This window comes from Artemia franciscana, chromosome 17 (genome assembly GCF_032884065.1).
Source record: "Artemia franciscana chromosome 17, ASM3288406v1, whole genome shotgun sequence".
In the NCBI taxonomy this organism is placed as follows: Eukaryota; Metazoa; Arthropoda; class Branchiopoda; order Anostraca; family Artemiidae; genus Artemia; species Artemia franciscana.
Window position 1 is genome coordinate 7,494,873 of NC_088879.1, and position 23,656 is coordinate 7,518,528.

At 35.3% G+C, this 23,656-nt stretch overlaps 1 protein-coding gene across 5 annotated transcripts in view; it reads left to right on the top strand.

Annotated features, from left to right (window-relative positions):
* The window catches only part of LOC136037774 (serine proteinase stubble-like), a 211,102-nt gene that overhangs the window by 151,865 nt on the left and 35,581 nt on the right, over positions 1-23,656 (top strand). For all 5 annotated transcript variants that reach the window (XM_065720589.1, XM_065720590.1, XM_065720588.1 and 2 more), the window contains one exon: positions 19,292-19,495. In XM_065720589.1, the coding sequence (XP_065576661.1) occupies positions 19,292-19,495 (204 nt within the window). The remainder of the gene's footprint in view (positions 1-19,291; positions 19,496-23,656) is intronic.

The following is a 23,656-nucleotide window of genomic DNA, read 5'->3' on the forward strand; positions in this document are numbered from 1 at the left end:
GTTATATAAAGTTTCTGTAGCCCCTCCCCATCTCCCCGAAAAAATTCTTTGTAAACGCCCACCCCCCTGAAAAATATCCTGGATACAACCCTGGATAAAACACAAACCAGGTTTTTGCTATGTTTTACGGTTTCGACTTTTACCAAGTCATTACCGTTTAAATATCAAACCTCCCTTTATTAGGAAGAAAATATCCGGAATAAATTTGCTAAAGTGCGCTCTGGCGGAGACACACTCATGCTGTGAAAACAGTCCTTTTTGAATATTAAAGGATCGTGATTAATTTGATGATTATGATTCATTTGCATAATTTTTTGATAATTTCTTCTTAAGGTTTTACTATATTATATGATTTCAGTCCGTGCCAACTTTTGCCGAAAAATTTATACTTGGTCGTCATTTTCAAATCGAGTTTCTCCTTTTTTTCAAAGATGAGAAAATCCATATGGCTGAGTTTTGTAATGTAAATAAATTAAGACGGATTCTTACACATTTGACATTTATTGAAGTGCATCGCTATTCACTCCAACGATTCTTGGCCTTTGTTGATGTTGCACAATCATTAGCCTTGAGAATTGACCCTAAAACAGACCTAATCGAGGTCTCTGGGGAAAGAGTTGTTACTTGGAATTTGTAGTATTTGTTATGATTTTTGCCTCTCTTGTTGTTATCCTGGTTTTGTTGTTTTAATCCATTTCTTCTTTTTTTTTTCTCTCTCTCTCTCTCTCTTCTCTCTCTTTCTCTTTAAAAAAAGGGCCTCACTCTTTAAAGTGAATGGTTGTTGTACGGTTCTTATTGAACTTGTGTAGTTTGTGTTTGTAACCTCAATGTGGATGGCGCTCTATAGAGAAAAAATCACGAGTAAGCAATTTTCCAACCCCTAACCTTATGAAAAAATGTATATTAGTAAATTAAACATTAGATAGAAATCAATAAAATGAAACCAAAAAGAATTCAAAGATTATAATAAAATATTTCACAATAAGTTGCAACATATTCAAACTCTGATCGTCAAAGCCATTATACAATGCAATCACAACTTTTTAGCGAGTATCTACAACCCTGTCACACATTCTATACATAGCCCCATTCTAGACTGACTAGCCGCTCCTTGTTATTCCGATTTGCCATGTATGTCTAAAATTGCCACCATCGACAAGAAAAAATTTCGTAGTTTGTCCCTGCAACCAATTGCAGCTGTTGATTGACGAACGAAAAACCAAACCCATAGCTATTGTGCACAAATGGGTAGCTCTGTTTGTTCGGTCAAGTTAGAATTCTTTCTTCACAAAGGGATTTCAAACGCTGGACTTATGAAAACTGACGGTTTTGCTAGTGTGCTACACAGCATGGGCAATAAAGTATATATATATATATATATATATATATATATATATATATATATATATATATATATATATATATATATATATATATATATATATATACATATATATATATATATATATATATATATATATATATATATATATATATATATATATATATATATATATATATATAATACATAGGATACTATCCGATTTCTTCAACTCCAATGCAACAATAAATAATAATACTAACAAAATTAAAATAAAAAAGAAGAACAAAAGAGTAAAAAAGACTCTTTTAGTAATATCATTTCCATATCATACAGATACCACAACCCCCTACCACCCTACCTGCCTGCCGTCTCACCATCGTCCCCCCCCGCCACCTCATCACCCGTCCTCCGTGCCCCCACCTTCCTAATACCCGTCCTCTCTATTACCCTCTGTCATATCAGTCATCCAATTCAACAATCGAAATAACCCTCTTCTCTCTCCCTACCAACAAAAATCAACTTACCACCATTTAATGAATATACTTTCAGTTTTCTCTTCAAATAGGAAAAATGTTCAGCTGCCCTGATGCAACAACAGAAATTTAAATAACGAGTAGTACCGAAAAGTTTCTCCAAAAATGATACAACATCAAAGCGCGCTAGTTCCTAAACCGTTCCTAGTTCCTAAACTAGAAGGTTCCTAAACCGTCAGAGCAATAGGTCCCATACAGGGCTTCCACTTCGAAATTGTCAAAACATATTATCATAGCCAAAAAACATGAGAAAACATGAGAACGTTGAAACTTGAAAAACATGAGATTTTGCATGAGAATTTTCTTTTGTTTATATTTTGAATTCAGTAAATTTAGCAGAAGATCACTATATCACTCATTTCGATTTAAACTCAGCTTTCAACTAATAGGCACGTATTCTGCACTCCTAGTAGTGTCTGGTTTTTACTCACTGGGGTTTGGTGCTGGTTTGATGTTGCACCTACAAGGGAGATTCTTGGTCTCATCTATTTACCACATCCCACTTACTTCTTACTACAACCTGACTCACGAACAAGTTTTGGGGAGTCTACAATGATGAGGAAAAACTAGCCACTAATGAGGCCGAAAATGGGTTAAAGAAGTCACCAACGAATAAAAAAAAAATATATAGGGGAAAAACAGCTTTTTTTTCTTACATACCAGTTGTATAATACCACCAATACAACTTGTATTGGCGATAAAAATGTCAGTAATAGAGATACAGAACAAAGTAGAATCGAAAATATGTTTTAGAGCCTTAAGCCCGGTCTTCACCTCCCGGAACTTCCGGAGTCTGGGCTTCCAGATTATTCTTTGACGTCTTCTTCCTGTCATCTGGAATACGAACCGGTCCGAAAGTATATCAAAATAATCCGGAAAAAGGGGGCTTTTGAACTTTCAGGTTTCCGGAATTTTGGGGAATTCTGGAAAAAGATGAAGGGGGGGGGGGCTGTACCCCCGGTCACCCATTCCAAATTTATGTATGCATCAATATTCCAGATTTCCCCTTCCTCCACTCCCCCACGACTATCGGACCGAGTAAAGTTTTATTTACAAGTCAGTTTGATCGGGTTCTTGATGCATCGATTTCTCCATTCTGTCCGTTTTTCGCGATTTCCGGTCTCCCCAAAACAGAACAAAATAACACACTTAGAAAAGTAAAATAATACACTTTTAATACACTTTGAACACAGTGACATAAAATTTAAACACATCGGCACTTTGAAAACAGATTTGTCTCTTTGAAAACAGATTTGATATGGCTGGCTTTGGCCCACATCTTAAAAGCCATCCTCCTATATTGTGAAGCCGATTTTACCGGCACTCGAAATCGTTATTTTGATATAGACTAGGCTATTAGTCTGGCAAATACCGAATATCTATAAGATCCATGAGAATAGTGTGTTCAAACTTGTACTATAGAATTCTTGAACTGGCAACAGGTTTAAGAACTGATTTCAAGTTAAAACATGTTATTTTGGTAAAGAAACAGATAATAGAAGTGTAAAAGCCGCCTACCCCCTAGGAGAGGTCAGTGGCCTACTTCTTGGGTTGCACACGTGCAGGGATGTATAAGTGTCCAGTTCCAGTAAACTTAGTACTTACCCTTAAAAAAAATCCTTTCGCGTAAGGCAAAGAACGTCCTTACTGTACACAAATTATCCAGTGAACCTGATCTGACCAGATCAGATGAAGTTATAAACTGAGAATCAAATCAAATCAACCCTTTTTTGAACACAACAATGGTGAGTCACGGGACAAGCTGCCGATAAATTCATTAATTAAGGTTCGCGGAAATGAAATTCCCTACGGGCAATGAAGACATATTTTGCAGTTTGCCAGAAAATTGCAAAAGATCATAAACGTCAAGTTGGACAGAGCTCAAATCAACAGAAATCGGGAGATTATGTCGAATGAAGGTAAATATGAGAAAAAAAACCTGAATATCTCTAAAAACATGAGAAAAACTTGAGAACATGAGAGAATTTTTTTTCGCATGAGAAATCTTCCGAAAACATGAGATCTCATGGGAAAACATGAGAAGTGGAAGCCCTGGTCCCATAAGTTCGTCGCAATGCGCTAAACACTTGTCATTTCGCGTCCGCTAGGGCGGAGTCATGAAGAGTGGCTTAGGATAATGTTTTTCAAAAATCTTTAATGTAGAGTATAAAACTTTTCGCTACTGTTCGTTACATTTATTTCTGTTGTGCCTGATACTTATCGGTAACCAATTCCGCACATAAATTCAAAGAAACTGTGATCCGAAGCGTGTACTGCTCCTGTGCTTAACCGCCAAATTATCACTAAGCCTAGGCTCACTGGTTTCATCACTAAACAAAAATATTACTAAAACTAGTTTATATTGGTTTTTGTTTGTTCCATTTTCTGTTGGTTTTTTTTTTTTTACTCTGTCAGTGTAAACGTATATCTATATTTAATCAACATACTTGTTTCTATTTTCGTTTGTTTGATGGATGAAAGCGATCTTTGTTAGTTTGTCTTTTATTATCTTCATTTTCTCGCTCTTCGTCCCTCCTTTTCGGAGGATAAGCAATGAGCAATCCAGCTTATACCGGTAACTACAGTTCTTATGCCAGGCAATAAAATTTAAGATTATGAGAGATCTTTAAGAACTAAATTTGAAAATAAAAAGATGCCAACAATCGCAGCTATTGGCAACAGATACGGGGGGGGGGGGGGGGTGCATTTGTCTCATACAATATGTCTTAACAAAGAATATCTTTTTGGGTGTTTTTATTGGATTTTTTTTTGTATTTTCCTTGAAAAATGGTTGTTTTTGGTATTTTAATTGAAAAAGCTGAAAAACAACAAAATACCACCCCTCTAGTAGCAGTAACAATCTATTTAAAAAAATACGAACAAAATTAGTCGGTAGAACATCAAAAGCAAATTTAGAAAAATACAGGTTTAATAAAATATTTTGAAAAATACATTTTGCCCCCCCCCCTTCTTATATTTCTGTAAGTTGACGCCACGGATAACAGTGTTGCAGATTAATTTTTTTTACATTTTTGTTCAAACAGCTTTTCTACTGGTCATTAGAAAAGGTAAAAATTGGTGAACAGCCTGGAAATATTACAAAGTTAGCAAATTTGTCCGAGTTGTGTCGTGTATTTTACAGAAGACTCCCTTCATTAGGTTTGTTATTTTCGTAACTAGGAAATAAAGTCTCTGTTCAAAATTTTCTTAGCCTGTCTTGATTACCCAAAAATATTTCTGTTCGAACAAATAGTCATTGTAAAAAGTAAAAAAAAATATCTAATTTGCTCATCTTGTAAAATTAATATCTTCCATCTTAATTATTTCGGGAGGTACCTACGTGTTATAGCGACCACACTTTATTCTTGATCTCTAATGAACCGGTTTTCTCTAATGAAACTGGATCCCTAATGAAACCGGTTTTCTCTAATGAAACCGGATCTCTAATGAAACCGGATTGTCGACTCGGAGATGAGGCTAACTATCGGAGATAGTTAGCCTCAGCAAGATAAACAATAACTATGCAGAAATATTTTAATTAAATATTTAATATATAAAGTTGGTTAGGTATTTAATATACGTTCTTGGCGGCCTACTCTCCATAATTCGCCGCTGTATTTTCCATAATTTTGTTTCTAAAATCATTAATGATAGTTTTAGAACAGACCCAAATATACATACATCATTTGGTTTTACCATGGATAATCCTGCTGAATTTTAATCAAACTTTTAGCTTCTACGTACTAGTGGCGTCAATTTAGGGAACTGTACAGGAGGAGGATTTTTTTTCAAGATCTAGGGGGTTGGATTTTCTTTCTTTCCCTAACAACACCCAAAAAAAGTCATTTTTCAATGAAAAATACACCCCCAAAAAATGTACTTTTCTTGATTCAACCACAACCCTCTCTCTGCCTCCTAATTGCCACCCCCTACTATGTACTGAAAAAATTATTTAAGTGACCTTGGTAAAGTAAAAAAGAAAATTCTGTTTCAGAGCGGAAATCCTTATAAAAAAAGCCGAAATCAAAGGACACGAGATTGGACTTTCACGGCAAATCCTTCCGCCCTCGTGATTTCCTCATTATTTCTTTGGCCTCTCAGATTATCTGTATCTTATAGTTGAATGCTTTTTGTTTATTTTAGTTTAATCAAAATCATTATAGAAGGGTTACATTAACCATATTCCTAGTTCGTGTTAGAGTTTTTTTCCCCACCGTCAACTCTGGCTTTACAACTTTTAAAATTATATCATTTTGTCAGGAACATCAGCCGTCTTGTAAAGAACCATTTCAGTTATTCTTGGTATTATTAGCCACAAAGTGTTTAATTTTAAATTGCTGATGATGGCAATTTGATGGGGCAACTTTCATCGAGATTGCCTGGCTTTTTGGGAATGTTTCTCCCCTTTCCTTAAAAGTATGCAAATTATCTTATGTTAATTATTGGCGTCAATTGGGTGGCAGGATAGGGGAAGATGTGCTCCCTAAATATTTTGCCTTTCCACCCAGATTTTGCGAAATACCTCTTTTGGAATATTTTCATCGAAAAGCAGTTTTTTCGGTATATTCATTGAAAGGAAAATACATATTGGCCACCTGCCTAGAAATTAAAAATACATTTTGCTCCCCACTCCCTAAATTTTCGGCGAATTGACGCCATATATGCTAATACTTTTGATGAGCTACTTAAATTTACTAGATTTTGCATTTTTGGAGTCACCATGAAAAGTGGATTTTTTTATACGTACAAAGCACCGGGACACAAATGACGACCGGGACACAGGGAGTATAAATGACGACCAGGACATAAGTAAAAAAAACTAAAAATAAAAATAAAAAAAGGGTAAAAACTACAAAAAAACTAAAGAAAAAAAAAACTAAAAACTAATAAAAAAACTAAAAAAGCTAAAAAACTAAAAAAACTAAAAAAGAAAAAAATAAAAAAGGAAAAAAATGAAAAATAAAGGAGAAAAACAAAACTAAAAAAACGAATGTATATACTGACCGGGACACCGGGATACAAATGACGACCGGGACACAGGGAATATAAATGACGACCGGGACACAGGGACACAACTACAACGGGGACGCCGGGGGGCACAGGGGGATATAAATGACGACCGGGACAGCGGGACACAAGGAATATAAATGACTACCGGGACACAGGGACACAACTACAAAGGGGACGCTGGGGGGCACAGGGAGATATATAAATGACGACGGTGACACAGGGAATGGTCGATTAGCAATCACCATCAACAAAGGTCAAGGGAATCTGAATACGGATTGTTTTCCCATGGACCATTATATGGTGCATGTTCAAGAGTCGGTAAACCTGACAATCCATTTATATGCACAGACAATGGGACAGTATATTCGCAAGTTTTACGTAGTTAAAAACATATATATATATATATATATATATATATATATATATATATATATATATATATATATATATATATATATATATATATATATATATATATATATATATATATATATATATATATATATATATATATATATATCTATATATCTATATTCACAGGTGGGACATAGGGACACAACTACAATGGCGCGTAACTAATATGGCGCGTAACGACTTACGCGCGCGGAGGGGGCTTGGGGGGGCGCGAAGCGCCCCCACCAACTAGGTGTTGGGGTGGCGCGAAGCGCCACCCCAACAGCTACTATATATATTTCACCACAAATATTCAATAAAAAGAATAGAAATTTCAAATTTAGATATAATAAGATAACACCAGTTATAATGAAATAAATGGCATGTATTTCCTACGGATGTTCTCGGTTCTTCGTCGCCACTGGAAAAAAGGAAATGTATAGACAAGTTGAAAGAAACAAGAGTAATCAAAATAAACTATCCCAAAATTATTGACTTAAAACCAATGGAAAAAAATGCAGAGCAAAAGCAGAGAAAATGTACTCCAACGACGGCTACTCCTATCACAACTACTTCTACTACGACGACTACTACTTACCTAGTTCGACCTGCTATGAATTAGCCTTACCTAATTTGATGGAAATTTTTTTTTTATTGAATTTACTACTTATATACGTATTTAAATTATGTCAACTAAACACGCATAGAAACTAAATTAATAAAACTAATTTTTCCGTGAATAGTAAAGAGATCATTAAAATATAAAATGAGCGGAAACTACTTGTGATGAGTCGGCTAAGATGAAATACAAATAAGCTTAATTAATGGTAAATTTAGAAAAAATTGACATTACTTCAGCAAAGGAAGCTACGGCCTGGTGAATCTGGTTAAAGCTATTTAAAGTATATATGTTAAACACAATCGTATTATACATACAAAGGGATATTCAAATTGTCATATACCTTGTATAAAAAGTAAAGATTAACGAAGAAAAAATGGTATGCTGGGGCCCAACTTTTGTTTCCAACAATTTGTTTTTGGAGGGTCCAAATATGAACAATTTCATTTCTTTGATAGTTGTTTTTCACAAACTAACAGCAGTCTTATGAAATGTTTCGTTTTTCAGGGAGGTGGAATCCCCTCCCCCTTGGAATACATCTGTGGTGTCTCTCCTTAAAAGTGAAATGGCATGTACAACTGTAGGTTAATTTTTCAATCGCTGGAATACGGGCTACTAAATGTAATCTTATCGGGAATGATCTCCCTCAACTGGTATTTAGGCAAATTAGCAACTAGCAAAATAAGGCTAATTTAAGTGGTTTAAGTGCAGATAGTAAAGATAATCACAATTAATCCAAAAACAGACATTTGAATTGTCATATACCTTATACTAGAAGCTAAAGGGGATTTGATACCGTAAAGGATCACCCCATGTAGTCCATTTTAAACATTCGTAGATGGTGTGACACAATTATTTAGAATTGAATTGGCAATTTTGTCATAACTTTTAGAGCTTGGATAAGAGGTTCAAATAAACGACAGTAAACTACAAACCGACAACTATCTCCCCAAATATGTTAGAAAAACTATTTAGCTTCTCTCGTCTTGTGCTGGAGATGGAGATACTCAGTTTTGCTGGAACTTATATCATTAGAAAGGGTGAATTTTCCTTTTTTCGACTAAACGAAGCAGATTTTTTTTTAGGTTCAGGAAAGGGCAGTCCCTAAAAATATTCTAGCGTACCTACTAGGTAAACTCCAAAAATTAGCTTAAAAGAAATGCTATTTGACCAATTTGGCAGCTTTCGGGTTCCCTGTGTTACTACACCTTCAACTAAAAACCTTGCCGACGGAGTTTCGCTGTCTTTTTGATCAAATTTCATTCAAGCCGCGGATTCTCTGTTCACTCAATTCACTAATGGACCCTTTATCTTTAAGACGGTCAGCTGACGTTCAGGCTTGCAAAAATGATTTTCAAAATTTCGAGTTCTCTTAGCTTAGAACGAAGAAAAACTGTTATGTATAAAGAGATTAAACCCAAAGTGAACAGAAACCCCGGTGAACAATGAAACCAAACTTAAAACGATCATAAATGAATGCAAATTAGGTTAAACCCTCTCAAGTCCCTCAAAAGGCTTGTGTGTCATTTGAGCTTACCTGAAAATTAAATAAGTTGTGGAAAATGAGATTTTTCTTCGCTTAAATGATTTTCTGTACATATCAAAGAAACGGATTCTAAGGAATGAAACAGAGTGCCATATTATGTTATTAAAAATAAATTAAATTTCACAAATATGCTAATATTAAAACATTAAATTCTAAGAATAAAATGCACAAAATTGTGTTTTTCTTGGAATTAAATTCTTAGAATCAAAATTTTTCAATTTTTTGGAATAAAAATACAGTATTTCATTATTGTCACTCGCTAAAGCGCGAATGATACTCTAGGTATCGTTGATGTCCATCAGTGTAATGATGAAGATCATTGTAATCTCTGCTAGTTTTTGGGAGTTTCCTTAGTCGTTGAACATATCTGTCGTTTTAAGTTTGGCTGCATCATTCATTGTAATCTCTCTTCGTTTTGTGTTTCATTTCGTCGGTCATAGTTTTTCGTTTTAAGTTTTACTTCACCACTCATTGATTTCCTATTTGCTTTTGATTTCATCGTTTCTGTCATAGTAATTTCTGTCGTTTAAGTTTGAATTCAACATTCATTGATTCTCTATTTGTTTTTGATTTCATTGTTTCTGTCATAGTAATTTCTGTTGTTTAAGTTTGAATCCAACATTCATTGATTCTCTATTTGTTTTTGGTTGCACTCCTTCTGTCATTGTAATTTCTGTTAATTTTAAGTTCGAATTCATCGTTCATTCTCTGTTCGTTTGGGCTTCATTGTTTTTCACTTTTTTTGTCATTCTGATCTCTGTTTGTTTTTAGCTTAACTTCATCATTCATTGATTCTCTATTCGTTTTTGGTTTCATTTCTTCGGTCATTGTAAAGTCTGTCGTTTAAAGTTTTACTTCATCACTCATTGATTCTCTGTTCGTTTTTGGTTGCACTCCTTCTGTCACTGTAATTTCTGTTAATTTTAAGTTTGACCTCATCGTTCATTCTCTGTTCGTTTGGGCTTCAGTGTTTGTTTTTTTTTTGTCATAGTCATCTCTGTTCGTTTTTAGCTTAACTTTATCATTTATTGATTCTCTATTCGTTTTTGGTTTCATTTCTTCGGTCATAGTAATCTCTGTCGTTTTAAGTTTTAATTCATCACTCATTGATTCTCTGTTCGTTTTTGGTTGCACTCCTTCTGTCATTGTATTTTCTGTTAATTTTAAGTTTAACCTCATCGTTCATTCTCTGTTCGTTTGGGCTTCAGTGGTTTTTTTTTTGTCATTCTGATCTCTGTTTGTTTTTAGCTTAACTTCATCATTCATTGATTCTCTATTCGTTTTTGGTTTCATTTCTTCGGTCATAGTAATCTCTGTCGTTTCAAGTTTTACTTCATCACTCATTGATTCTCTGTTCGTTTTTGGCTGCACTCCTTCTGTCATTGTAATTTCTGTTAATTTTAAGTTTGACCTCATCGTTCATTCTCTGTTCGTTTAGGCTTCAGTGTTTTTTTTTTTGTCATAGTCATCTCTGTTCGTTTTAAACTTAACTTCGTCAATCACTGATTCGTATTCGTTTTCGTTTAATGAAATAGCTATCGTAGCACTCAAAAATGAACGCTACTTTTATAATGACTGGATGGTCACTAGTTAGATACACTTACCAAATTCTCTATTCGTTGTTGATGTCATTGTTTCTGTCAGTTTTTTTTTGTCGCAGATCTATTTTCTTTTTTAAAATATCAGTGCTCTTTAAAAAAGTCAAACGATTCGGTGATTCCTTACCAATTTATTTACTTAATTATTTTATTTATAGTTCATTTTTGACGAAAATTAAAGTTAATTTACATCCACTCTCATTTAGTTTTAAACCTAAACACTTTTGTTTATCTAGTATACCTGAGATAATAAAAAAGCTCCAAGGCCAAGATTATAAAAATTAAATATGGTGACTTACAGTTTGTGAAAACTTTATAAATCAGATTAGCGTCCGATTTAGACAGGCTAATATTAGCCTGTTGGAGGACATCTGTTGTCGAAGTGAAAATTTGTCGTGAGAAAGCTTTTCTCCTGATAGTATCTTTTTGAATTAAGTAGATTTTAATAACAAAGCGTGTTATTGCAAGATAAGAGATGACCTTATGATCACAAGTGGGATTGTTCCCTGCTTAATAATACGGGATTCGGAGTTCGGTATCAGCTGCGACAGGGCCCGGAATTGCATGGAGATTATGCATTAGTGTCTCCTAATAAACAAACATGAAGAAGACTTAATAGATCATAACCTTGTGGTAGCACAGTGGGATTGTTCTCTGCTTGGTAATACGGGATCCGGAGTTTGATGTCAGCTCTAACAGGGCCAGGAATTGCATGGAGATTATGCATTAGTGTCTCCAAATAAACAAGCATGAAGAAGAAGACTTAATAGATCACAACCTTGTGGTAGCACAGTGGGATTGTTCTCTGTTTGGTAATACGGGATCCAGAGCTTGATGTCAGCTGCGACAGGGCCCGGAATTGCATGGAGATTATGCATTAGTGTCTCCTAATAAACAAACATGAAGAAGACTTAATGGATCATAACCTTTTGGTAGCACTGTGGGATTGTTCTCTGCTTGGTAATACGGGATCTGGAGTTTGATGTCAGCTCCAACAGGGCCCGGAATTGCATGGAGATTATGCATTAGTGTCTCCAAATAAACAAACACGAAGAAGAAGACTTAATAGATCACAACCTTGTGGTAGCACAGTGGGATTGTTCTCTGTTTGGTAATACGGGATCCAGAGCTTGATGTCAGCTGCAACAGGACCAGGAATTACATGGAGATTATCCATTAGTGTCTCCTAATAAACAAATATGAAGAAGACTTAATAGATCATAACCTTGTGGTAGCACAGTGTGATTGTTCTCTGCTTGGTAATACGGGATCCGGAGTTTGATGTCAGCTCCAACTGGGTCAGGAATTGCATGGAGATTATGCATTAGTGTCTCCAAATAAACAAACATGAAGAAGAAGACTTAATAGATCACAACCTTGTGGTATCACAGTGGGATTGTTCTCTGTTTGGTAATACGGGATCCAGAGCTTGATGTCAGCTGCAACAGGACCAGGAAATGCACGGAGATCATACATTAGTATGTCCGAATAAACCAACATGAAGAAGAATACTTAATACATCATAACCTTGTGGTAGCACAGTGGAATTGTTCTCTGTTTGGTAATACGAGATATGGATTTCAGTGTCAGCGTCAACAGGGCCCGGAATTGCATGGAGATTATGCATTAGCGCCTCCAAATAACCAAACAGGAAGAAGAAGAAGAAGACTTAATAGGTCATAACCTTGTAGTAGCACAGTGGGATTATTCTCTTGCTTGGTAATACGGGATCCAGAGTTTGATGTCAGCTGCAACAGGACCAGGAAATGCACGGAGATAATACATTAGTGTGTCCAAATAAACCAACATGAAGAAGAATACTTAATACATCATAAACTTGTGGTAGCACAGTGGAATTGTTCTCTGTTTGGTAATACGGGATCTGGATTTCAGTGTCAGCTGCGACAGGGCCCGGAAGTGCATGGAGATTATGCATTAGCGTCTCTAAATAACCAAACAGGGAGAAGAAGAAGACTTAATAGATCATAACCTTGTAGTAGCACAGTGGGATTATTCTCTGCTTGGTAATACGTGATCCAGAGTTTGATGTCAGCTGCAACAGGACCAGGAAATGCACAGAGATAATACATTAGTGTGTCCAAATAAACCAACATGAAGAAGAATACTTAATAGATCATAACCTTGTAGTAGCACAGTGGGATTATTCTCTGCTTGGTAATACGGGATCTGGATTTCAGTATCAGCTGCGACAGGGCCCGGAATTGCATGGAGATTATGCATTAGCGTCTCCAAATAACCAAACAGGAAGAAGAAGAAGAATTAATAGATCATAACCTTGTAGTAGCACAGTGGGATTATTCTCTACTTGGTAATACGGATCTGGAGCTCGATGTCAGTTGTAATAGGGCCCGGAATTGTATGGAGATTATGCATTAGCGTCTCCAAATAACCAAACAGGAAGAAAAAACTGAAGAATTAATCAATGAGAGATAATACATTAGTGTGTCCAAATAAACCAACATGAAGAAGAATACTTAATAGATCATAGCCCTGTGGTAGCACTGGGCTTTTCATTTTTTTTATGGAATAGCCCTGTGGTAGCACAGTGGGATTGCTCTCTGCTTTGGTAACGCCGAATCCTGAGCTCAGTTTCAGCTGCCGCAGGGCCTGGAATTTCCTAGCGATAATACTTCAGCGTCTCTGAATAATCAAGAAGGAAGAAGAAGAATCGGGTGAGAAATATGATAAAGATTTATACAAGATGGCTATCACATGCAAGCATTACCGCATTCATTTAATTGTATTAATTTAAATAAAAAAACAAAGTAATAAAAGTAAACTGCAAAATAAAAAAACAATAAAAATCTTCTGATAAAGTTGAAATAATACGAAACAACTGCAAAATATGTAAATCCTAATAATAAATAATACAAGAAAATGAATGTCAATTCAAGAATGTATCAAATTAAAATTGATCATAATGGTGAAAAATGTTTACGTTAGCTATGAAATGTTTAAAATGCACCTAGTTCCTGGGCAACTAGGGCAACTAGCCCCCACACCCTTTTTTCCCCATACCCATCTGATAAAAATTTTGAGGTAGCCATTTTGTTAAAAATAGTTCAAACATCAGGTAATAAAAGCTCTGAAGTTGTCAAAAACCCCCAGAACCCGGGGGTAAGTGTTTTAAGTTATGCCCCGGGGCACTTAAGATTTTTATGCCCCTCCCCCCAGTCCTATTTTCCCAAATGAGTCAGATAAAAATTTTGAGATTTAAGATTTTTTTGAGATTTTTTTGAGATTTTTGTTAAAAATAGTTAAAAGGTCAGATAACAAAACTCTGATGTCGACATAACCCCCCATGGCCCGGTTTAACAATGATTCACCTTTTATTCCTTACTGTTAGCCCGCATGTATTCTTTTTCGTTCCAATGGCAGGCTTTCTAAGTTATGCCCTGGGGGCAAATACGCCTCATATAGAAGGGATGCTTGTATACACTTCAGAGAGGGCTTGTTTGATTGGAAAAATTTTGAGGTAGCCATTTTGTTAAAACAGTCAAAGCTCAGATGACAAAACTCCGACGTCAACATAACCACCCAGGGCCGGGGGGCAGGCGTTGTAACTTATGGCATGGGCACATATAAGGATCTTGTAGAAGGGATGCTCGTATAAATTTCAGAAGAGGGATCATTGAAAGTTCTAGTTCACTCTGAAGAGTCAAAAGAGATCCAAGTACAACTAAACCCCCACTCCCTTGTTTCCCGAACAATTCCGAGAAAACTTTTGAGATAGCCATTTTTTAAAGGTCCGATCGTCAGATAACAAAAAGTTTGTTGTCGACACAACCCCTCAGGGTCCGGGTAGGCGTTGTAAGCTGTGCCCTGAGGGCATGTATGCTTCTTATAAAAGGGATGCTCGTAGAAACCTCAGAGAGGGCTTATTTGATTGAAAATTGAAAGTTTTAGTTCACTTTTAAAGAGTCAAAAGAGATCGAAGGGCAGCTATCCCCCACGCCCTTTTTCCCCATACCCATCCAATAAAAATTTTGAGATTGCCATTTTGTTAAAAATAGTTCAAACATCATGTATTCAAACTCTGGTGTCGACACAACCAACCAGGCCCCGGGGACAGGTGTTGTAAGTTATGCCCTGGGGGCATATATGGTTCTTATAGAAGGAATGCTCGTATAAACTTCAGAGAGGGTTAGCTCTCACGCCCTTTTTTCCCCATACCCATCTGATAAAAATTTTGAGGTAGCCACTTTGTTAGAAATAGTTTAAACATTAGATAATAAAAACTTTGAAGTTGACACAAACTCCCAGAGCCCAGGGGCAAGTATTTTAATTTATACCCTGGGGGCACATAGGTTTTTATGTAAGGAGAGGTCGTATAAACTTCAGCAGTAGCTCATTTAATTTAAAATTTAAAGTTCTAGTCACCTTTATATGAGTCAAAAGGTATCGTAGGGCATCGACTCCCCCCCCACACGCTCTTTTTTCCCAAATACATCTGCTAAAAATTTTGAGATTGCTAGTTTGTTTTGAAGTAGTCCAACGGTCAGATAACAAAAACTTTGGGGTTAACATACCCCCCAGAGCCCGGGGGAAGGGCTTTAACTTATGCTGCGGGAGCATGTAAGGTTCTTATGGAAGAGGAGGATAATCTTTGAAGGGGACTCAAATGACAAACGCCCTAGCATTAAATATGGCCCTCTAATATCCCCCCCCCATTTGTAGCGCAAATGGGAGGATAGATCTACATAGCCTATTGCTTGTCAGTGGTTATCTCTTATGTAAAGTTATTTTAGTTTTTTGTAATTAATTTCTTTTTCTGTTACTAAGTTTTAGACAATAGAAAACTAAAGGTCATAAAGGCAATAAGGTTTCGATGGTTTATTGTTTTTTTAGTTGTGCACTGAGATTAGTGAAAACAGGGCCACCACGGGATGGTTGTGCACAGCCAGCCCCTCCCACCCCCTATTATTAAACCTGACCCCCTAATATCCTCCCATTTGGAACGTAAATGGAAAGATAGCTCTGTATTGTGACTGGTTATCTCTTGTGCAAAGTTATTTCAGTTTTTAAATTTTTTTTTTTTCTGTTCCTAAGTTTTAGACAATGAAAACTAAAGGTCATAAAGGCAATAAGGTTTTGGTGTTTTATTGTTTTTTAGTTGTGCCCTAAAATTAGTGAAAACAGGGCCACCACGGGACGGATGTGCAGAGCCAGCCCCTCCCACCCCCTAGTATTAAACCTGACCCCCTAATATCCTCCCATTTGGAACGTAAATTGAAAGATAGCTCTGTATACTGCTTGTGACTGGTTATCTCTTGTGCAAAGTTATTTCAGTTTTTTAATTTTTTTTTTTCTGTTCCTAAGTTTTAGACAATGAAAACTAAAGGTCATAAAGGCAATAAGGTTTTGGTGTTTTATTGTTTTTTAGTTGTGCCCTAAGATTAGTGAAAACAGGGCCACCATGGGAAGGTTTGTGCATAGCCATCCTCGTCCACCCTTTAGCATCAAACTTGACCTCCGAATATCTGAACTTACTGAAAACGAATTACGTCATTGGCATTCCACTGAAAAAGAATTATATTGCAAGTATTTTGTCTTGTACTTAATATTGAAAATAAACAATAAAATTACAGTAGAATTCAGAACTGGTGAGCTTTCAGCAATTAATATCATTATACATCAAATATTCAGTTTAATTTAGTAGTACTTTCTAAGATTGTTCAAGACGAATAAGTTTCCTACGAACAAGAGTTTAGATACTGCCCCCTTCCTTAACTGTAAAAACTTAAACCTACTGCGTCATTGGCGCTGAAAACGGATCATATTACAGATGTTTTCTTGTCTGTTCTTACGCCATTAAAATGAAAATAAAATTACAGTGAAATAAAATTTTGAACTGATGGATCTTTCAACAATTAATACCATTATATATCATATATCCGATCTGATTTTGTTTATACTTTCCAAGACTGTTCAAAACCCATATAGTTTTCAGTAAAGCGAAAATGCCACAGTAGGTTTTAGAATTTTACAGTGAGAGAAGGAGGCGATACCCAAACTCTTGTTTGTATTGATTTTTGTTTGTTTCAAGCCTGATTTGCTATTTAATTTCAAGCCTGATAGCTATTATATTCTATTTAAGTTTCACTCGTTTTAAGATTTACTTATTCATCTATATCAGTATCTATTGTATGTTTGTTTGCATTGATTGTTTATTTAATTTCTGTTCATTTTGGGTTTCATTTATGCTCCAATAGCAAAATGTTTTTTTTCGTTTTAAGCTTGATTTTCATACTCAAATAAGCATTACTCGCTTGAAGATTTGTTTATTCATTTATATTATTTCTTGTTGTATGTTTTTTTGCTATGACCGTTTATTTGATTATTTAATCTGTTTATTTATTTAATCTGTTTAATTTTGTTTATTTAATCTGTTCGTCTTAAGTTTCCTTTATTCTTTAATAGTAATTTCCGGTCGTTTTGAGTTTGAATTTTAACAGGCATTTCTGTCTGCTGATCTTAAGTTTAAAATGGCCTTTACTTTTCTTTGAAAAATTTCTTTTTCGGAAAGTTCTTTTTTAATTAATTTGCTTAAAATGGCCTTTGTTTCTTGATATATTTAAGGATAGAAATCTAAGCCTGTATGCAAGTATATATAAAGATGTATATATGAGAAATGCATGTAAGAAAACTTTGGCGGCAATGTTGTCTTAAAAATAAAATTCGAAATTCCCATAAAAAATCTAACGGTAGATTGTATCAGCATCAGCGTCAGTAATCAACGCCTATATGGACAAATAACCAGAGAAGAAAGGCTAGACGTTATTGCGAAATTCGTCATTACGACACAGAGACTTTCCGATCTTTTTTTTATGTATCCAAGCATCTCTCTAGGATGCACAGCGTTGCCATATTAAGGAGCCAAATTTGACTAATTTCGTCGCTAATGGTTGCTAAAAACATAATGTCTAATAAATAAGGGTATACATGATTATCATAACTTTTCAATTTCGACATAGGAACATTCCATTCATGTCTTTACCAATTCAAACACTTCTTTGGGATGCACAGTACTGCCATCTAAAGAATCAAAATATAATTAATTACTTTCTTCCTTTCGGAGATTCCCAATCAATGCTAGTACAACCACAAAAAGTATGAATGTAGATTAGCTATTGGATGTGTTCAATTTATTGTCAGATTTGTCTGCTATATGAGATTCCTTTATTGATCTGTTCACAAAACATTGAATCAAATTAAATAACTGACTCAATCAACTAATCAATTCGCATAATCAATGACACATAAATAAATACACAAAAAAATGGAGAAAAATAGTAAAAAGAAGAAAGAAAAAAGAAGAAAGAGAAAAAAGACTAGACCCTCATAAGGGACCTGCTCTCACCTTGCATCTCGACCAAAGTAGGAGCTTTTTAACCTGTGATTTAATGAAGAAACTGATTCAGAGCCCGTAATACTGTCTGGGAGGTTATTCCAGGGGGTTGCACTTACGTGACGAAACACAAGAGCTGATTTCATTCTATTTCTCTTCTCATATACTAGCTTATTCTCATTCCTAGTATGATAAGAATGAAAATCGGAATTAGTAGAAAAAATATCCGCAAAACAAGCTGGCGAAATACTATTTAATCATGAGTTATAACTCATGTTAGAATTATCTATTGTGGGGTTAGAGTTATCTATTGGAGCTATTGGCAACATTGTTTTAAAATTGAAAGTTTCATGTAATGCTAGATTATATTAGCATCAGTGCCAGCAATCAGCGCCTATTTGAACGAATAACTTCAGAAAAGCAAGGCTAAATGTTATTGCAAAATCTACCATTACGTCACTGAGACTTTCCGATCTTTTCTTTATGTATCCAAGCATCTTGCTAGGATGTACAACGTTGCCGTATTAATAAGCCAAATTTAACTAATTTTTGTCGCTAATGGTGGTTAAAAACATAACGTGTGATTGGAGGAAATTTGTCGGAATTGAATTTGTCAAGAATTGTACGTGTTCTTTTTTCTCATTTTTTTCTGTGCCCTTTTTTGTTTTCCTTTTCTTTTTTTTATACTCCTCTTTAGTGCATTTGTGTTGTATGAAGTGGGTAACTAGAAATTATCATTATTATTATTATTATTATAAGGGTAAACGCTATTGTGATAACTTTTCAATTTGATATAGGAACATTCCAGTCTTTTCTTTACCAATGCAAACACCTCTTTGGAGTGCACAGTACTGCTATCTACAGAATCAATATCTAATTAATAACTTTCTTCCTTTTAGACATTCCCAATCAATGTTATTACAACGACAAAAAGTACGAATGTGGACTAGCTATTGGATGTGTTTTCAGTGGTGGGAAACCTTTGGACCTCTGCAGAGGGGGCCGTGTGTGGGTATGCTGCGTACCAGGAAATGAAGTAAACATTAACACCGGTGATAGTGGGACAAATAATTCTCCCTCACTCTCGTCAATCAACGACCCTAGTAAGTCTACTTTCAATATTTACAACGTTGTGATTTTGTTTAGGTTAGCTATGAGTACAATGGTATCATATCTCCAGCCTTCTTATTCTATGAGTATTATTTTTTTTGTTCTCTCGACGCAGTTTGGTTTAAATTATACGCCGCTGCATTTTAGATGGTTCAAAGTTATAATAAACTGAGTAAAAAAAAATTAAATAAGATACCAGCCACAAACATACCGTACGTAACCTTAGTCAGCAAAACGTACAGGGATTTTTTTGTTGGAGGGGTGGGAGATTTTTCCCAACAGGTACCGTTGTAACTACTACCTTGTAGATTTTTTGGACTTGGTTTAATATCCAATGTTTTATTGAGTAATTTTTGTTGACTTGGTTGTTGTAACTAGCCAAAGAACCTGTCGGACGAGCAAGGGCATACACAGGAGGGGGGGGGGGTGCTCGGTATCCGTCCCCCCTAAAATCCAATTTGTTATTAATTTTTGAATTTTTATTTAAGTTTTATTCAAATAAAATTCGTTTTTTAGCCTCCTGAAATTTATGTTTAGTATTCTCACCCCCCCCACCCTAAATAAGGTCCTTTTTACATGCCTGCGGACGATAGAAGAAAAAAAAAGTAGCATAGGCTGTTATGTAAAAACCGAAAAAAAAATTTATCTCCTTTCCCAACAAAATATCAAGTCTTCTTGCCCCCCTCCTTCCAACAAAACGTCGTGGAAGTTTCTTCTCGGTCTTTCAAACGTGGAACAAAATAGTTTAAACTTATTTGTTGTCTTTAATGAATCCCAACGTAATCTGTAATCTTGATAATCTGATAATGTAATATCTGAATTTTGAATAATCTGAATAATAAGAATAATATAATAGAATAATAATAATAGAATAATATAATAAGTATAATAAAGAATAATATAAAAAGAATAATATAATAATATGATAAGAATAAGAATAATAAGAATAAGAATAATCTGAATCTTGATAATGTATGTAATCTTGATAATCCGGGTTACTTCTTTGCCGTTAAGTTTCAGGTACTGATGTATAACTTCACTTGACTGTTTTCCGATTAGTAATTTGCTGTGGGTTACCAACATTACAAATTATTAGATCGATTGTGCAATATTTCGTATATCTTGCGTGTTCCACTTTCATCCGTACACTCTTTTTCAACTAGTTTTTTATCAACTAGTTTTATTTGTTAGAAAATATTTCCAAGAGTAAAAAATCCTATAGGATCTTTGAGATTGGATGAAAGAAAAACACCGTTTGTGTATCAGTTCCAAGTAATTTTCCATTTTTTGATATGTATTCTATGAAAATTAAGCCTTTTCAAAGACCCAGTCCGTAGAATTTTCTTAAAGATACCACCTTAAGAAATGTGGCTCCTTCGGGTAATTTGATTTTGCCACATCATTATTCCTATATTATTGTCCTTTATTGTGTATCACATTTTATGGTGTGTAAAATTTGAAAAATATAAATTTGAAAAAGTAGATGTGAAAACAGACAGTAAGATTTTACTGTGACTAAATTTGTAAGTTTAGATTCTTTGACATGTAACTCGAGGAAAAGATTAAGTTTTTCCTAGGAAACCAAATATTTAAAAGTAAGGGGATGCTCTATCAGAATCTTGAACTCATCTCCGAGGAAAAAAATTGCAAATAACTGGAATACTAAAGAATTATTCCGAGAAGGTTTATAAAAATGAAAAAAAAAAAAAAAAATAGATGACAAAGCAAATAGTAAAATCTTGTTGTAAGTGGACTTGTAAATGGAGATTTTTGGACATGTAGCTTGAGAAAAGTATTCAGTATTTTCCGAGGAAATTGGGAGTGCCACTATACTCCTTATGCAAAATTTAACACATCAAAATATAGAGAAAACGGGTATAATATTTCAAAATAAATCAATGAACAAAAAAAGCAACAAATATTAAACAATAAAGAAATCCGAATGTTTTGACTTCACGCCCGGATGACTTTATCTTCATGCAAAGTCGAAATATTCGGATTTCTTTATTATTTAAAGTTCTTGTTTTCCCGATTTGACCATCTGGGGGGAGTGGGGGGCCCATTAATTCGGAAAAAATAGAAAAAAATGAAGTATTTTTAACTTACGAACAGTTTATCAGATCTTAATAAAATTTGATTTTTGGAAGGATATCGTGTCTCAGAGCTGTTATTTTAAATCCTGACATGATCTGGTGACATTGGGGGGAGTTGGGAGGGGGAAACCTAAAATCTTGGAAAACACTTAGAGTGGAGGGATTGGGATGAAACTTGGTGGGAAAAATAAGCACAAGTCTTAGATACATGATTGACATAACCGGAACGGATCCGCTCTCATTTGGGGTAGTTGGAGGTGGGGGGTAATTCTGAAAATTGGAAAAAATGAGATATTTTTAACTTACGAACGGGTGACAGGATCTCAATGAAAGTTAATATTTAGAAGGATATCGTGTCTCAAAGCTCTTATTTTAAATCCCGACCGGATCTGGTGAAATTGGGGGAGTCTGGGGTGGGGGAACCTAAAATAATGGAAAACGCTTAGATTGGAGGGATCGGGATGAAACTTGCTGGGAAAAATAAGCAGAAGTCTTAGATACGTGATTTAAATAATTGGAACGGATCCACTCTATTGGGGGGGTGTGTGTCAATTCTGAAAAATTTGAAAAAAATGACGGATGTTTAACTTACGAAGGAGTGCTCGGATCTTCATGAAACTTCATATTTAGAAGGACCTCGTAACTCAGATCTCTTATTTTATTTCTCAACCGGATCCAGCTTCACTGGGGGGGGCAGTTGGGTGGGGACCGGGAATCTTAGAAAATACTTAAAGCGGAGAGATCAGGATGAAACTGGATGGGAAGAATAAAAACCTGTCTAAGATACGTGACTGGCATAACCGGACCGGATCTGCTCTCTTTGGTAGAGTTGGGGGGGGGGGTAATTTTGAAAATTGAGGTATTTGTAACTTACGAAAGGGTGACCAGATCTTAATGAAATTTGATATTTAGAAGGATCTTGTGCTTTAAAGCTGTAATTCTAAATTCCGACCAGATCCTGTGACATTGGGGGGAGTTAGAGGGGGAAACCGGAATTGTTGGAAAACGTGAAAATTGGGGTATTTTTTTTATCGGATCGGTGATCGGATCTGAATGAAATTTGATATCTAGAAGGAATTCATGTCTCAGAGCTCTTATTTCAAATTCCGACCAGATCTTTTGATTGGAGGGGGAAATCTTGGAAAACACTTGAAGTGGAGAAATCGGGATGAAGCTTGGTGGATAGAATAAGCAAATGTCCTTCATAGGTTAGTGACGTAACCGTACTGGATTCACTCCCTTTGGGGGAGTTGGGGGGAAGGGTTCAGTGATTTAGCGAGTGTGGTGCTTCTGGACGTGCTAGGACGATGAAAATTGGTAGGCGTGTCAGGGAGCTGCACAAATTGGCTTGATAAAGACGTTTTCCCAGATTCGACCATCGGGGGGATTAAAGGGAGACGAAAAATTAGAAAAAAATAGGTATTTATAACTTACGAGTGGGTGATCGGATCTTAATGAATTTTGGTATTTAGAAGGACATCGTGACTCAGAGGTCTTATTTTAAATCCTGACCGGCATTAAGCCTCTGATTTTCCTTTTAAATCAATCTATTGATTCTTAGAATTTTGTTAGAGCTCATACCATATGAGCTCTTGGCTTTTACCTCTTCTTGCCTTGTCACAAGTGCCATATGATCTCTTAGCTCTTGTTTTTTTTTTATATTATGCCCGTTTTCTCTATATATTTTCATTTGTTAAATTCTGTAAATGGAAAAGTAGAGTGGTCTCAGGGATTATATACTCCGTATGGGGGTAAGGATTTCTAATAATAATAATAATTACTATTTGTTTCTCAGTTACATCAAAAAGATAAGGACTGGATGAGAATCAATGGAAAAGAACATTAAGCACAAAGAATATCTTCAAAAAAAAACTAATAAATCGAATAGATCAAATCTATAAAAGAGGAAGAAGAAGATATTTGTAAGACGGAAATAAGATGATCATACATCAATAATCATCATCATCATAATTTATTTATAATCCATCACAAAAAACTGGGCAGAAATCCAAAAAAAGACAGAGTAAAAATCAAGAAAAGAAAAAAAAATTATATTTTTAA